Raw genomic sequence first — 15,489 nt, 5'->3', positions numbered from 1 at the left:
TTTTTGTTCGCAGAACATGCAGGTAGTGATTTTGGAAAACTCTGAATTGCATGAAGATGGTTACAGTATGAGTTGGTGTAGAGGCTGTACATAGTGGAGCTCAGTAATAGCTCTAATTGGGTAATCCCACAATGCAAAGCTGACTACAACTAAGAAGGATCTGGAAAATCTGAAGGGTGAACATAGTCTAAATGTAGTAGATAATTAGTTTGGCATACTTTACAAGGAAGTATGTTTGGGGTTACTTTTCTCCAAATTCAGCTGTCTGATGATTCTGACAGATGAGGAAAAGCAGCACTCCCAGTCTCCTCGATGACTGTTCTGTTGTGCACGACTTACCTAAGCAGAGAATAAAAACAGGCAAAGTGGATTCTGTGGTCAAGTTCTCAAGAGTATCTCAAGTATAGCACAGGAACACAGTGGATCAACAAAAGACTACTCCTAGGCATAGTAACAAATTTAAATCATCGGCAAGGGGAAGAGATTGAAGAACTCTAGAAACAGGTTCTTCAACTAGAACCCAATGAATAATTGTGCTGAAAGGCCTCAGGCTCTTTGCTTGTTGTAACAAAGCAGAGAATACTTGTTTATATGGTGCTGCTGGAATGTAGTCTCTGCAGCCAGACCTGCTTTGCGTGTACGAGAGAACTCTCAGCTTTAGAGATCTGTTGTTCTATACCTCTCCTAAGTCCTTTTCTTGAATGAACGTGACAAAGGTGCTTGTCTGGTTGAGAGAGGTGGTGTTTCTGCCTCTTGAAGCTGCAAACAAATCACACCGAGTCAAGTAGCTGTGAAATTTTTATTTATATGTATACATATATATATGTGCTCAGTGTAACATATGCTAATTCTCTCTCCCAAAGGAGAGAGTTACATGACATAATTCATCTTGATTGCAATTTCAATAATTTTCCAGGACATGCTCACTTTCTTGACTGTCTGTCAACTTCATCAGACTTGCGTTAGATTCTCTTCTCTAGGCTGCTCACATTCGGTGCTTTGCAGTGATTTGGGTCCTCTCTGCCTTTGAGGGCACGTGTCTGGGGGAAGGGCACTCTGATTTTGTGGGCTAGAGAAAGGCAGATGTGACATAGTTTCCTGGCTGCTGGATGCATGTTACGACTTCTGCCATGAGCACAAAAGGAATTAGATGTTTGTGGGTGTGATACAAAGCGTGTTGTGGGTGCTTTTGTTTTTTCATTTGTTTGTGTTTTTTTTTTAAGCTAATCACTGGGATCCTGATAATGCTTTTCTGCCATGTCTGTGGAGTTTCAGCTAGAAGGACTGTAGTGCAACAACGTAGTGAGAGCAGAGGGGTCAGGGGACACATGACACTGGCTCAGAGTTTGGGAATGTGGGTCTCCTTTCTTGGGCTAATGAGAGAGGGGATAGGGTGATATTTTCCTAACAGAGAACAATGGACCCAATTGTCACAAGCCAAAAATTTTTAGAAATCTAAAATACTCAGACTTTGGGTTTTCGAAGATTTTGCTAAATCTGTTTTGCAAATGTCTGTTTATTTTGGATAAATGGGCATGTTCACAAATCATCTTACTAGTCTGCAGGAGAGATTCAGCAAACACCAATGTATTTTAACAGGGTGCCGTGACAGGTTATAATGTCTATCAATGGCAAAATATCACTACTTGGAGAGTATTTTTTCTGTTAGTACACCATCTTTTTCCAGTTATGTTTTTGCCTAGTTATAGTTCTCTGAATTTTTAAATTTTCACTGTAGGAGTGAGTTTACAGAAGTGAGAGTGTTGCATAACTCAGCTTGCACTTTGAGCTGAAGAATCCTTAGCTTTGACTTGACAAGTTGAAAGAAGGAGCCGCTGCCGCTTTTTTCTTTTTTTTCAAAATGTTTTATGTGCTTTAGACACTTCTGCTTGTTTACTCTCAACAAAAGTATCACTAGCTGTGACAATTCGGAGCAACGCAAGAATTTCCAAACATGTTTTTGAACATGAGATGTAATAGAAAGAGCATATTCACAGCAGCAGCATCTTGTCCCCATTGACCATGCTCTGATTCATGCTGCAGAGCAATCTGAATGCATGAATTGGGCTCTTGAATGAAGGTGAATCAGAAGATACAGTTCAGTTCCTATTAGACATTCGATCCATAGTAGGAGAGTAGAGATAATCTGAGGAGAAAACCAACAGAAATGTAACTAGTTCAAGTGCCAAGTCCTCAGCACCATCTGCTTGGTGTACAAATCTGCTCCAGCTGAGGCATGCTATTTGCTAATGTTGGCATAGACTAAACTGGTCACTGATCAGTCTGTGTTGTCTATTTCTGTTTGTGGGTATTGTGGAATTGTGAGCGCTGTTACAGAAATGCCCTACTTCTTTCCCAAAACTGGGGTGAAGAAGATGTTTATAATTTGGGAAGACTGCTTATTGTAGTAGTTTATTTGCTGAAGTCTTCCTTTTTTTTTTTTTTTTTATTCTCTCTTTTTAATTTTAAGTGATATGCTGCTATCAATGCTTTCTGGCTGTTACAGTAAATCCTGAATCCCCTGCAGTGGGAGGGCAGTAGATACTGAACATGAAAGGAAGAACCTACAGGAACTGGGAGTTATTCTGTATTACAAAAGCATGATCTCCAGTGTTTAAAACCAGCAAAATTAAGTGTGTTGTTAACCTGAACTCTGTTAGTAATAGGTCATTTAACAGTGCTTCCTGGTGCTCTCATCTTCTCATCCTGGGAGTGGTGGAAATGTTAGTAGCACGTGAAGCGCCTGAGCTTTTGGCTGCAGGTTTGAATGGTTAACATGTGCCAAACTCTCCTACATTTAAAGCAGAGTGGAGCAAGGGAGGCATCATGGAAGGGAAGATGCACTGAACAAGTGGCAAAATTTACAAAGACCAGTGGCATCTTCTGGAGAGCTGGAGATGTTATCAGTTTCAAGTACACAAGCCTCAGGAAGCATTTGAAGTCAAAATACAAATGCAGTCATCTACAATGCTGCAAAATGGCTAAGCAGGTCAAGAATTATGGGGTGTAGGTACTTGATTTTGCCTTGTCTCTTATTATCTGCAAATCCAAGACCCAATTTAGGAAGAGCTTACAACTGTCTTGATGTTTCTTTGTAAAAGGTTTTATCCAAGAGGGTTTTTTGTTTTGTTTTGTAAACAAAGCTTTTGTGTGCTTTGAAGTGTGCATGGACAGTTTTACACAGATGTGATCTTACTATAAATGCAATTATTTAGCTGCAGGCATATGTAGATTATATTAAACCTAACCTGCCATAGTACAGCTTCAGCTGTTACGTGCTACTCATGGGTGCTGTGTTCATAAATACTGTACTTAAATGCTGCTCTGCTAGAAGTGGTAGATTAGTTCTGGTGCTTTTGTTCACTTCTTAGTTTGTTTCTAGTTATCAGCTCACTTAAAAGTCATACAAAAAAGGCATGGGAACTTACAGCTCTTCCCTTCCATATTTAGGGTATTTTGTGAAATGCTATATTTGAATGTGAACCAAAAAAGTTCCACCTCTGCGAGAATATTGTTGTTGGCCTATGGGCTTCTTGCCTTAAAGATAGTTAAAAGAACAAATCCAAGCATCTCAGAGAGAGGGTGGGAACTACCTGGTCAGAACTGAAACACAACCTTGCCAGTGGATAAACAATACCTTTTGAAGGTGTATTTATTGCTCTAATACGTTGACCAATCTTTGTGTTGGAAACTGGAGACAGACCAGTCGTTGCAATAGGAGATGACCTTCTCTTGACTTAGGTGATCATTGCTTTTGTTGTCCCACTCTTGCAAAAGGTAGCTGATGTTTTTACTGTAACCCTGACTCTTTGGGTTTTGGGCTGGAGAGCTTTATCTTCAGCCTTTTCTTGTCTTAAAGATCACTTAAATTTTGGCTTCTGTATAGGGAATCTTATTCTGTCTCCCCCCTCCTCGGCCCCCACCCCCTTCAGTTCACTAGAATAAAATCTCATTTTCTCCTAGTCATCTGTTTGACAGCTGCTCTGTAGCAACTTGTGAATATAAATCCTTTTTTTACAGTAACGGGGGAGTATGCTAATCTTAATTCAGAAAAGAGTTAGCTCTAAGTACATAGGGAAAAATTTAGTTTGAGTTGCCTGTTGATCAGGCTTGTGATACAGTACCGGCTTTGTTCACTCTGACACCTAAACAAACTCTCAAGGCTTGTTAAGCTCGTTTTCCCAAAGAGGTAGTTGAGGTTTTAGGGATTGGTGATTGAGCTATTTAATGTCAGGAGCTGTTGTAGACATGCTTTCTCAGTGAGAGCCCTTTCTCAGAGAAATGGGAGGAGCATCTATAGAGAGTGAATTTCTTCTAACAGTGTCTGGTTTCATTCTGGTTTTACCATTCTTCATTGTACTGCATGCTTTTTTTTTATTATTATTATTTTTGATTAAGTAAGCCATGTGCCCTGGAGAAGGCTGGTCGTTGTCCAGCTCTGGAGAGGTTTGCAGGTGCTGAGCTCAGTCACTTCAGCATAATTATCTCCATACGGCCAGCATTTGGAGAACTGAGCACGTGTAGTCTTTAAAAGCTCTCATTATGCTGAGAGGCATACCAGGATGATCAGTGGTTCTGGTGAAGCTTACCTATTCTGCTCTTTCCACCTCAGGGGTCCTAGATCTGTTGCAGAAATTCACATCGAGGGAGTTGTGGGGAATGTTGTCGTGATGCTCAGCTGAACACAAGACAGCCCCTGATGGTGTAAAGGAGCCTTATGGCAGGCAGACTCCTCTGTTGTGTTACGGGGTTTGGTCCTTGTTTCATGCCTTCCCTGTCACAATAACTGTTGGCACAGTTAAGCAGCTACTTAAATAGAATCCTTACCTTAAAGGGATTTATGGCTTGTTATGTGTTGGCTGTATGAGGTGGTCAGGATGGTGAGGGCCAAGTTGTGTTACACTGCTAGCGTGTCTTTTCCCCTGTGCTATTTGGATATGCAGCAGTGTTTTTCTGACTACCCAGGCTTCTGGTCTCTGAAGAAATCTGTATTCATGTAACAGTTGCCCACAGGTTAAAAAAAAAAAAAAATCATCTGCTTATCCTACTTTTTATAAACAGTACCCACCCAACTAATGCTTTGATACGTTACGTCATAAATTGGCATGTAACTAGACCGACAAATTTGGGGAAACTTGTGAGAAGGTTTTGTGGAGTGCCAGTCCACTTTTTTAGCATATCCTCAGCACCAGCTGGCACTTCTTTTCATTCCCTAGCAACTGGCTTCATTTCAGCACTGACTTGATGAGGATAGAGATGGATGTTTTTAACGAAAGCAAAGATCTCCTTTATGTTTCTAGATCTCACCCTCTCTAGCGGATGGAGATGTTGTGGCATAGTACATCTATTAATCAGGATTTTGTCCCTTTCTTGACACTTCTGTGGTCTGGATATAGTAGAAAGTCCTCCTGTCACTGTCCCCTTCACCAAAGCAATATATAATTGACATGTTATGGAGAAGCTACTGGGATTGCTTTTTAAGAGAAAACGAGACAGTCCCTGGCAATGGACGACTGTGGCTGAGATACTGGTTTGGATGGGCTACTACTTCAGTGGCTTTTGATTGCTGGTTTTGAATTAGAATCAGTGTATGAGAGTGACTAATTTTGTGATTGTTTCTCTGGGTATTTGCAGCCAAGAGCAGTAACATATGCTGAAGGAAGTGCAGAGCAGAAATGGTGTCTGCGACAGTTTGGGTTTGCTTTTTTCGGAAGATGAGGCTTGCATTAGGCTGTCTACCATTCGTTGTTGTACCTGGTTTCTGCTAAAGGGCTTCCTAAATGAGACAGAAATTGGTGCATCTTCACTTGTCATGAGCTGTTCCCTTGCTTCTTGGGACTTGCAATTGGATAATCCTTTGACAAACTCGTCAAGTTTGAAAGAGAGTTGACCTGGAAGAAAGGGACACAGTTCCTCCTCAGCAAGTTCGCTGGTGATACAAAACTGAGAGGAGTGGCAAATAGCCCAGAGTGCTGTGGGGCCATACAGAGGGTCCTGGACAGGCTGGAGAGTTGGGTGGTGAGGAACCTCATCAAGTTCAACAAAGGCAAGTGCAGGGCCCTGCGCCTAGGGAGGAATAACCCCAAGCACCACTACAGGCTGGGGGCTGACCTGGTGGAGAGCAGCTCTGCGGAGAAGGACCTGGGGGTCCTGGTGGACAGCAGGCTGACCATGAGCCAGCAGTGTGCCCTGGTGGCCAAGAAGGCCAATGGTGTCCTGGGGTGTATTTGGAAGAGTGTTGCCAGCAGGTGGAGGGAGGTGATCCTGCCCCTCTGCTCAGCCCTGCTGAGGCCACACCTGAAGTGCTGGGTCCAGTGCTGGGCTCCCTGGTACAAGAGGGACACGGAGATACTGGAGCAAGTCCAGCAGAGGGCTATGAAAATGATTTAGGGGAGTGGAGCACTTCTCTTATGGGGAAAGGCTGAGCGATCTGAGCCTGTCCAGATTGGAGAAGAGAAGACTGAGAGAGGATCTTACCGATGTATAGAAATATCTTAAGGGACTATGTCAGGAGGATGGGGCCAGACTGTTTTTTGGTGGTGCCCAGCAACAGAATAAGAGGCAATGGGCACAAACTGAAACCCCGGAAGTTCCAGCTGAACATGAGGAAAATCTTCACTGTGAGAGTAGCAGGGTACTGGCATAGGTTGCCCAGAGGTTTGGGACCTCTTTGGAGATATTCAAAACTTACCTGGACATGATCCTGTGCAATGCGCTCTTGCTGACCCTGCTTGAGCAGGGGGTTAGACTACATGATGTCCAGAGGTCCTTTCCAGCCTCAGCCACATTGAGACTTTGTGCCAGGAGATTTTTACCCTTGAATTTAGGCCAAGACGATCTGTTCTCACGAGCTGGTTAAGCACTATCTGACCAAGACGCTGGTTGGAAGTAAGGTGTTGTTGATATTCTCAGTTGTAGCTGTGATGTGGATTGTACTATTAACCTACCTTCCAGAGTACAATGTTTATCTTATTGATTGATGAGCTTATCATTTAGACTTTGCTGGGACTTGCGTGGCTAGTGTATTGTGTACAATACCTCCTTTTGGTTTTTGTTACTTGTTCAGTGAGTTGGGAAGTGAAGGCTTCTGAAAAACACCGAGTGTCTAAGAATTTTGACCAAACCGAAATCTTGCACAGGAGGAGCCATCAGTACTTGACTGTTGAATTAACTGTTAGGTAAGCTACTGGCATCTTTGTGACACTGGCATTTGTCCTAAGCAAGTTGTAGTAGCTTCAGTTTAATGAAAACATCAGGTTTGGGCTCTGTTGGTTACAGGATTTTTAATCTACTGTATTCTTTAGTCTATATCTAGACATAGAGCCGCAGCGATCTGTGACAGTACTAGTTGCTTCCCAAGTGGATGCTGTCATCAGGACACAGGAGCCGACTTAGGTTTCAGTTTTGTACAAGGAGAGAAGATCTGTTAGTGACTGAAGTCCAGCACCGGCGGTAGATTCATTAACATGCACCTGTTCTTTTGCAGATTCAGAATCTGAAAAATCATTAAGTGGGTTTGAAACAACTACAGCGTACTCGCTAGAGGACAGCATGGATTCAAAAGACACAATAACTTCAAGCATGTCTGAAGAAAAGGTCTGTGGCAGCGGAGAGTCCATGTCTAACGGAATCAAAAAACACAGGTAGGATGTTGCCTGTTCTTAAGGTATTACAGTATGCGTTAACAGCAAGTGAAAGACCACAAGAATCTCTGAAAACTTAATTGTGGAAAACTTCTAAAGGTTTGCTAGGGATGGTTGGAAAGTAGTCGTTCTAAGATTTTATGAAGAATGTTTTTTCACAGCTAGTGTTTTCCTTTGCATCTTGCTTTTTGATGATCAACTCTGAACAAGTAAAAATAAAATAGAATGTGCTGTGTAAAAATGAGTAGATCTTATTGAAGTCTATGTGGATTTTAATTCCTTCATGTATCTTTAATGCCTCCCATTGCCTCTTTAATTTCCAGTCATTTGATCCTTCTGTCGGTATTAGGAATGAATGAAAAATATTGCTAGCCTGCCATCAGAAACTCAAATGCGAACAAAGGGAGTCTTATTCTAGAAGTCTCATCTATGTTTTATGTGCTTATTTTGTGTTGTCAAATGATCCATTTTTGTTTGTTTCCTTGCCTATAAAAGAGAACAATAGGTCTAGAGTTAATGAGATGTAATAGACACCATGATTCTCAAGTTTCAGTGAAGGGGCAACATGATGTTTGTGCTACAGATAAAGTCAGACTTCAGCATGCTTCAGAAAGTCTCATTTGGGAGTGGTTTGGACACACACAACGACGATGAGGACACCAGATCTCAGTAAAAACAGGGAATTAAAATTTAATTTTACAAAAGCAAGCGAGTCGTGCTTTAATCACTTGGGATCTTAACTAGCTAAATTGCAGCGACTGTCAAAGCATGTGGCAATGTCAGAGACTTGATGTCTCAAGGTTCAACCTCTGAACGCATGTCCCTCCCGTAGCAGGCAGACTAAGGCAAAGGAGGGCTTGGGTGGAGTAGCAGTGTGGTTAGGGAAGGTAATGTAAAGCAGCTGACTAAGCGTGCTGCTCTGCACTGTTGTGCTGTTAGCAGGGTGGTGTTCATGGCCTTGGTTAAGTGCCTTTCCTAATTAGCACAGGAAGTTTAGGGTGGGGAAGCACTAGGTGAAGGTGAACATCTGAATTACATTCACTGCCTTGGAAAGCAGGAGGAGAAAGGGGGCAATTCGTGATCAACGTAAAAAGGATGATGCGTGTTGACATGCATTGTCTGAGCAGTTTTAACAGCAACTGATAATCTACTTAATGTGAAAAGAAAAAACTTGGCAAGTTTCCATAATGCTGCACAGTGTTATCAGAACTGTATGGAGCGGGTGACTGGAGGAACGTTTAAGATCTATTTTTATAAGAGATGAAAAGTTGTATGTGTCTGTTCATAGGTTGTTCTCTTTGAGTTGCTTGTGTTTTAGTAGTAAAGAAGGTGTAGGATATTACAGTAAAGCTAGAGCATAAATTGGCTGGCTATTAATATACTGCAGAAGAAAAGTGAAAGCCTCCCTGTTGCATATAGATAAGAATGTGTGGTTACGTTTTACATGACTAGATAGCCAGAGCATGTTTTAGGTTGAGCTGTAACGTCAAACTTTTACCTGGCACCTTGGTGACACACTGGGATTTGTCTGCAAGTATGTTGATGCAAACTGCTTTTCCCCAGAGCACTGCCAATTTAAACTTTACCTCCACGAGAGCCATCTCAGGGGGTGGGAGTTGTGCGGTGCTTCCAGCGTTGTTTCTGAGACTCGTGGTGGCAGTGGTGTTTGTCGTGGTAAGGGATCTGCCTGCTGTGTCTGGCTGCGGTTCTGAATTCAGAACTGTGCCACCTAACTGGAGCTGCTGGCTTCAATTTGCGCCTGTTTTGGGGCTAGTTCGGAGTGCACGTAGACAAATATGCATCATCCTGTGTCCTTTTCAGAGCAGAAACGTTACCTTCTTCATGCCACGCAAAGTGAAAGGAACATAATTTTTTGACAGCACTTAATTCCGTCATTACACCATGTTAACCACACGGAAGCAAGTTGCTTATAGAATAGACTAGATACATTTATTTTGCCTAAAATCTTTATACCTTCCTGTAGTTTATTAGATGTATAGAGAGAGGATCTGCAGCTGCATTTGGGTTGCACATAAGAGTACCTAACACTGTTTGCCTGTCAGTATAAATAAGACTTTCTTTCCTACCTCCATTTAGAACACCTGAGCTACCGTCTGCCTCCTTTTTTTTTTTTTTTTGAGTGGTGTGTGTTTTGCAGGGAGGTGGACGTTGCTTTTTGTTGGTTTGTTGTTGTTGTTTTGGGGATGCAGGAATAAATCTGTTGGTTTAAAAACAAATACCAGCGTTGGGATATACAGATGTAGACAAGTGAAGCCGGTGCCATTAGATATGTTACCAAAGGTGTGCTGTTTGTAGCAGTTACAACCCGGTTTTCAACAGACTGTTTTCCTTCTAAGCTTTCTAGGCAGGTGCTAGGTAATGAAATGAAAATGTCGAGGTTTAGTTACGACTTGTAATTTGCCGTTTAAGTCTGGTTTTCTTAATATGGCTTGCATCCTACGGGAGTGGTCATAGTGCCTGAGAGAATGTGGGTGATGTGACTTCTTGTAGTTTTAGGCTGATTTGAGAGTATACTTCATAATTTTTGAAAACTTCACGGGAGAGGATTTGACTAGTTAGGGGGAGTAGTAGATTAAATAACTAGCTTGAAAGCATTCAAATCACTTCTTTCTTTAAGGGGGAATTTTTAAATCTGAACCAAATTTTTTTTTTTAAAAAAAAAAAACACAAACAAAAAACAACAAAACAAAAAACACCCTCCCACAGAAGTGTTCTGTAATACCTACCAATGTTTGTTATAACATCTATTTATTGCTGCTGTTTCCCTCTTACTGCTGTGTTTCTGTAGTCAGCTTTTCCTTTAGGGGAACCTTTCAAAGATGTTTGTGCTTGGCTCTTTGTGAGCCAGGAGGTCTTTTGGTCAGGTTTACATGAAGAGCGAGCTGAACGTGCCTTTTTCATGCCCTGTGTCTCCTTCCCAGCAGGATTCCTGTAGTAGTTAATCTGCTAAAGGTAAAGCTTTGACAAGTGTTTTTCAGTGAACGATCTTTAAATGCATCTTATCTGTTCTACTGCAAATAAATTCCTGCAGATGTTTTTGTCACAGCTAAAATTAACTTCCCGAGTTGTTTCTAAAATTGACATCTGGAAGGAAATTTCTGCACTCACAAACCTTTCCCTTAATCACAGGGAGTAGGCCAAGGTTAGTAGGCCTCAGGTCTTGGCTGCCTGTCATTTTTGCACATGTCCTCACTTGTCCCCCACAAGCCTTCTTGGTGGCTTAAAACTGTTCTATTTCCTCAGTGTGTATGCGTTACGTGGAGGAACGAACTGAATATCACATCGGTTTGGGCTCTTACACTCATAGGAAGAAATGTGGGGTGAATGGCTCAAACTGAATGCCAACTTCCAAGTAGTTAAATTGAATGGAGATTAACTTCCATGAAAATGTAAATTTTAATATTTAAGGCAAGCAATCCTTATGTATACTTCAGCAAACCAGAAGTACGTGAGTGTTTTACATGTAGAAGGACTTAAAAATATATGCTCTGCTAACTCCATTCATTAAAGGATACACAGGAAAAATAAGTACACGCTGCAAATGAAAGTAAGGCTGACTGCTTGGTGGACACTGTCCTCTCCTGGACATTTGTATCAAAGCAGCCACAGAAGTGTTTGATACTTAATAAAATTCAAAACGATCTGTTTCACCACGTTTTGCTATCAGTGGAAAGTTGGAATAGGGAAGGAATGATACCATGTTGATCAGTTAAAATAAATCTTACTACCCACTCATGCTCTCTGCACGGGAGACTGAGTAAAACAAGTCCATGTTAGGCTGCTAGCAAGTAAGATGAAACATAGTTTAGTACTTTAAGGAATTCAGGCATATTCTATTTTTTGATAGGATAGGGCTTGTATTTTAAGGAACATTTTTTGTTTGTCTTTGCTGAAAACTGAAGGGTCAACCTTGGTAAAGGTGTTTTAGTAACAAATAAGTATGGAAGGTAACTTAGCAAATAGGGCTAATGAAACTGACGACTTAGCCTGAGTTAATTTTTTTTTTCTTTCCCCTTGGCAATGTTTCTGTTTATCAAAAAAGTAGGATGGAGGAGGCACCTACATCCTACACACTGCAACTCTTAAAAGAAAAGAAAAATGTATTGCTGTAGCTACTATGGGGGGAAACAGCACCTTCCTGGTTAGGAGGGTGCCAATTGTGAGGCAGAGTTGTCTAAACTTTGCAATTAAATAGTTTGTGCTGTTTGAGTGAGCTGTTAGGTAGTTCTTACCTACTGAGGGTTTTCCTCATTGGTAATAGCTTCATGATCCAAACACTGATTTTAGTGTTGCTGTGGACAAAAGGCATTGACCTATATTTCTGCCTTTCTCTGGGTAAATTGGGTAAATAGTTGAGGTGGTTGGTAGCAGTACAAAAACGGAACAAAATCATTACCCAATTTCAAGTAATGCTGAGAAATACAGGCTGTATGGCACAGCCTAAATGTTGGTCTTGAAAGTATGTTTCAGACCTGCTTCCGGATATGTCAGCCCCCTATAGAAAAGGTTGTTATGTGTTCAGTTCTTTAATGAAGCTTCTTTTTCTGTTCTTTTTTTTTCCTTCTTTCTTTCTGAGGGTTGATTATAGTTATAGGCAATAAATGCCATGGCCCGTCATTGTTGCTACACAGGTGACTAGCAAGAAGAAACCCCACTGTTTAACTCCCAAATCTGTTCAGACATAGCGAATGTACCTGCAGTGTCCTTCATGAAAATAAATTCTTTTCCATTGCTTTTATACAAAACGAAGAGAATGGTTCTGGTACCGATTTTGGAAAAATTCAGCTTTCTGGTCAGGTAAAACAGCTTATATGCTTTGAAGTAGGACTGTTGTTTCCCCTTTTGGTTTTAATTTTAAATGTATTATTTAATATATTTTTTTAATAACTAAATGGAATTTTGTTTAAATGAGCTTATGGACATGAAAGTTTAAATGAGATTGGTATTTGTAATGAAAGCTTCCCAGCCCTTTTGTGCTTGCCAAGAGTGGTTTGGCTTTACAGTTTACTGGGTGATTTGGAAAACTCTTACTTTCAAAGAAGAGTATTTGGGGTTTATCACTCATCATTAGTAATGGAAAACTTCTCTTACTGTTTCTCTTTCTTCCCCATTTCTCTCCACAGAACAAGCTTGCCATCTCCAATGTTTTCCAGAAATGACTTCAGTATTTGGAGTATCTTAAGAAAATGCATTGGAATGGTGGGTAATCAGAAAGCTGTGATAAAAGATTTGAAGTTACTGTTTCGTTTGAGGCCTAAGTGAGAGGGGAGAGGGATTTTTTTTAAATTTTTATTTTTAATTTGCTTCTTGTGCTTTGCTTATTTTTAACTAGGGAAAATAAGAATTGCTTCGTGTAATACTGCTTGAGTAAGAGCATTTTCTCTTTAATTTAAGCCTTAAAGTACTTTGTGGTAGCAGCTTGTTGTTTTTAACTTTCACAGAAACTTTAACTTTGCTCTTCTCCCTGCTCCCCTAGTATTTCAGTCTTCACACCTAGCAGTGTTACTGGCCAGACAGTGAACAGATCAGAGGTTAGCTGGCTGGCATGTAATCTGCTTCCAGCTAAGGGTGAATTGAGAAGAGTTGTTCTCCCCATTAGATCCTGTAGTGGGCTGAAAGTACTTACTGTTGATAAAGCTCAATCATCCTGTAACACTAGCCTACAAAAGGGCATGTGTGTGTTTAGTCACTGTTGTTTTTTCCTCCTCCCCTGCTCTAGTTAGAAACAGCACACAACACCAGGCAAGGAGAAGTGGAAATGCTAGGGAATGCCTCTATCGGTAGCTCCAGGCCTCCCGAGTTGTGAAGCATCTGACGCTTGTCACAGTGGCTTTAGCAGAGAAGTGTTATATCCCTAAAATACAAAGAACAGATTGAAAGCCTGTCTTGCAAAAGGTGTGTGTAAGAATTAAAAAATAAATAAATAAAAAATCCACAAAGGTGCCAGATCTTGCTATTGTTGTTGAGAACAGTGCTGTTTACTACCCACATTGCCAGTGGTCATACTATGCTTTTAATTTGCTACTGCAGATAGCTTTAAACATTGCTTCATTATGCATTCAAAGGGCGTGCTCGTTTAAAAATGTGAAAGAGAATAAGCAGCATCAACACTTCAGGACTTCTCTTAAATTGGTACTCCTGTTATAGAAATTCCCTTTTTCTTCAGAATAAAAAATGCCTGTTTGTATTCCTGTGCAGCGACATTTTGCTGTCTGTTCTAATTCCCAGCCTGCCCACCTGCCTCCAAAATAGATAATATGTTTAAGTAATTAGGTGGCCTATATCCTTTTTAAGAGAAATAAATAACTTAGTCTTTGAAAGGACCCTTCATACTTCACTCCGTTGTTTTATCTTACTTTTCTTAATGTGTTTGTTAGTAGGAAGTTAGTGTATTTGATGTTTGATTTTCTTTTTGTTTTAAAGTAGCCTTACATGCCAACACAAGCTTACCAAGCTCACGAGGGATGTAGCGGGGTTTTTCCTTTCGGCATTAGCAGAGCCAGGTCACGCACGTTGCATTAGCACTAAGAGCATAATTTATTTTTGTAATAAGCCAATTAGGTTTGGGTTACTGCAGGTCAGTGTATCTACTCATTTGGTTTTTCACACAAATTTCATTTGTGCATCAGGAGCTGTCCAAGATCACGATGCCAGTTATATTCAACGAGCCCCTGAGCTTCCTTCAGCGACTTACAGAGTACATGGAGCATACATACCTCATCCACAAAGCCAGCTCGCTTTCTAGCACAACGGAGCGAATGCAGGTACTTTGGTTGTGATATTTTAAATGCATTTGGGCATTTTTCTTTGTAGATGGTCTCAGTATAGGAGGAACTGCTATAATTTGCTTTATGTCTGATGCTCTTACTTGTTAACCAGTTTTATTTATCTAGGAAAGTGTTTTGCTTTTCCCAAGGCTTGCCTTTTTTTTTTTTTTTTAGCCTTTGTGATAAAAACTATTTATTCCCCTCCCTTGAAACCAGAAGCTTTGTGTGCTACTTCAGAAGAGGCATTGTGTAATACTGTGACTGTGGATGTTTGATAAAGACTAAAATCCTGGAGATGAACTGTGTGCTCATTCTTTTGAACAGTGTGTAGCTGCCTTTGCTGTGTCTGCTGTAGCCTCACAGTGGGAACGTACGGGGAAGCCCTTCAACCCTTTGCTTGGAGAGACATATGAATTGATCAGGTAATGAACAGAAGATGCACTGAAGAGTGGAGGGTGGTATTTGATGTACTAATGTTTGACTGGATTTGTCAGGTGGCTTGTAAGATGCTGCCTGTTCTCACAGCTGCTGGAGGTGTTTGCAATGTGCTGGTGTTCAGCCATGCACCCCTCAGGGAAATTTCAACCTCTGCTGAACTTTTCAACTCAGAGGAGGCTATACAATTTGTCAGTTCGAAAAACAAGCGTCTTTTTTTTTTTTTAATACAAAAATGACATTTTTTCTGAAACATTCTCAATGAAAAGTTGCATGAGATGTTAGAAGTACCACATTCATTATATGAGTGTCCAGAATACAAATAGACTATGCTAATATGGTAGTATGCAGCTGCACTGAGGGCAAACTCTTCTCTAAAACAAGTGAGTATCTGGTCTATAACTAAGCAAAAGTTTAAGGAAGAGGTCACTATCGAAAGTAAACACATTAACTGGTCAGATTTGGTCATTATTGCTACATTTAACATGATGTCCTCGGTTATTTAGAATGAGGATATTTTATGTATGAGTTTAGCCGTTTTTTGTCTTACCTTAGGGTTTTAACTAAGTCTTGCACTGAGTACAGCAACTGTGTGTGGGTCCAACTATCTATTTCACCACAGG

At 40.8% G+C, this 15,489-nt stretch overlaps 1 protein-coding gene across 18 annotated transcripts in view; it reads left to right on the top strand.

Moving 5' to 3' along the window:
- OSBPL1A (oxysterol binding protein like 1A) overlaps positions 1 to 15,489 on the top strand; it is a 78,085-nt gene that overhangs the window by 49,854 nt on the left and 12,742 nt on the right. For all 18 annotated transcript variants that reach the window (XM_040547870.1, XM_040547868.1, XM_040547869.1 and 15 more), the window contains 4 exons: positions 7,487 to 7,643; positions 12,788 to 12,863; positions 14,294 to 14,428; positions 14,756 to 14,853. In XM_040547870.1, the coding sequence (XP_040403804.1) occupies positions 7,487 to 7,643; positions 12,788 to 12,863; positions 14,294 to 14,428; positions 14,756 to 14,853 (466 nt within the window). The remainder of the gene's footprint in view (positions 1 to 7,486; positions 7,644 to 12,787; positions 12,864 to 14,293; positions 14,429 to 14,755; positions 14,854 to 15,489) is intronic.

Source organism: Cygnus olor, chromosome 2 (genome assembly GCF_009769625.2).
Source record: "Cygnus olor isolate bCygOlo1 chromosome 2, bCygOlo1.pri.v2, whole genome shotgun sequence".
NCBI lineage: Eukaryota > Metazoa > Chordata > Aves > Anseriformes > Anatidae > Cygnus > Cygnus olor.
This window is presented reverse-complemented; position numbering and strand designations above follow the sequence as displayed.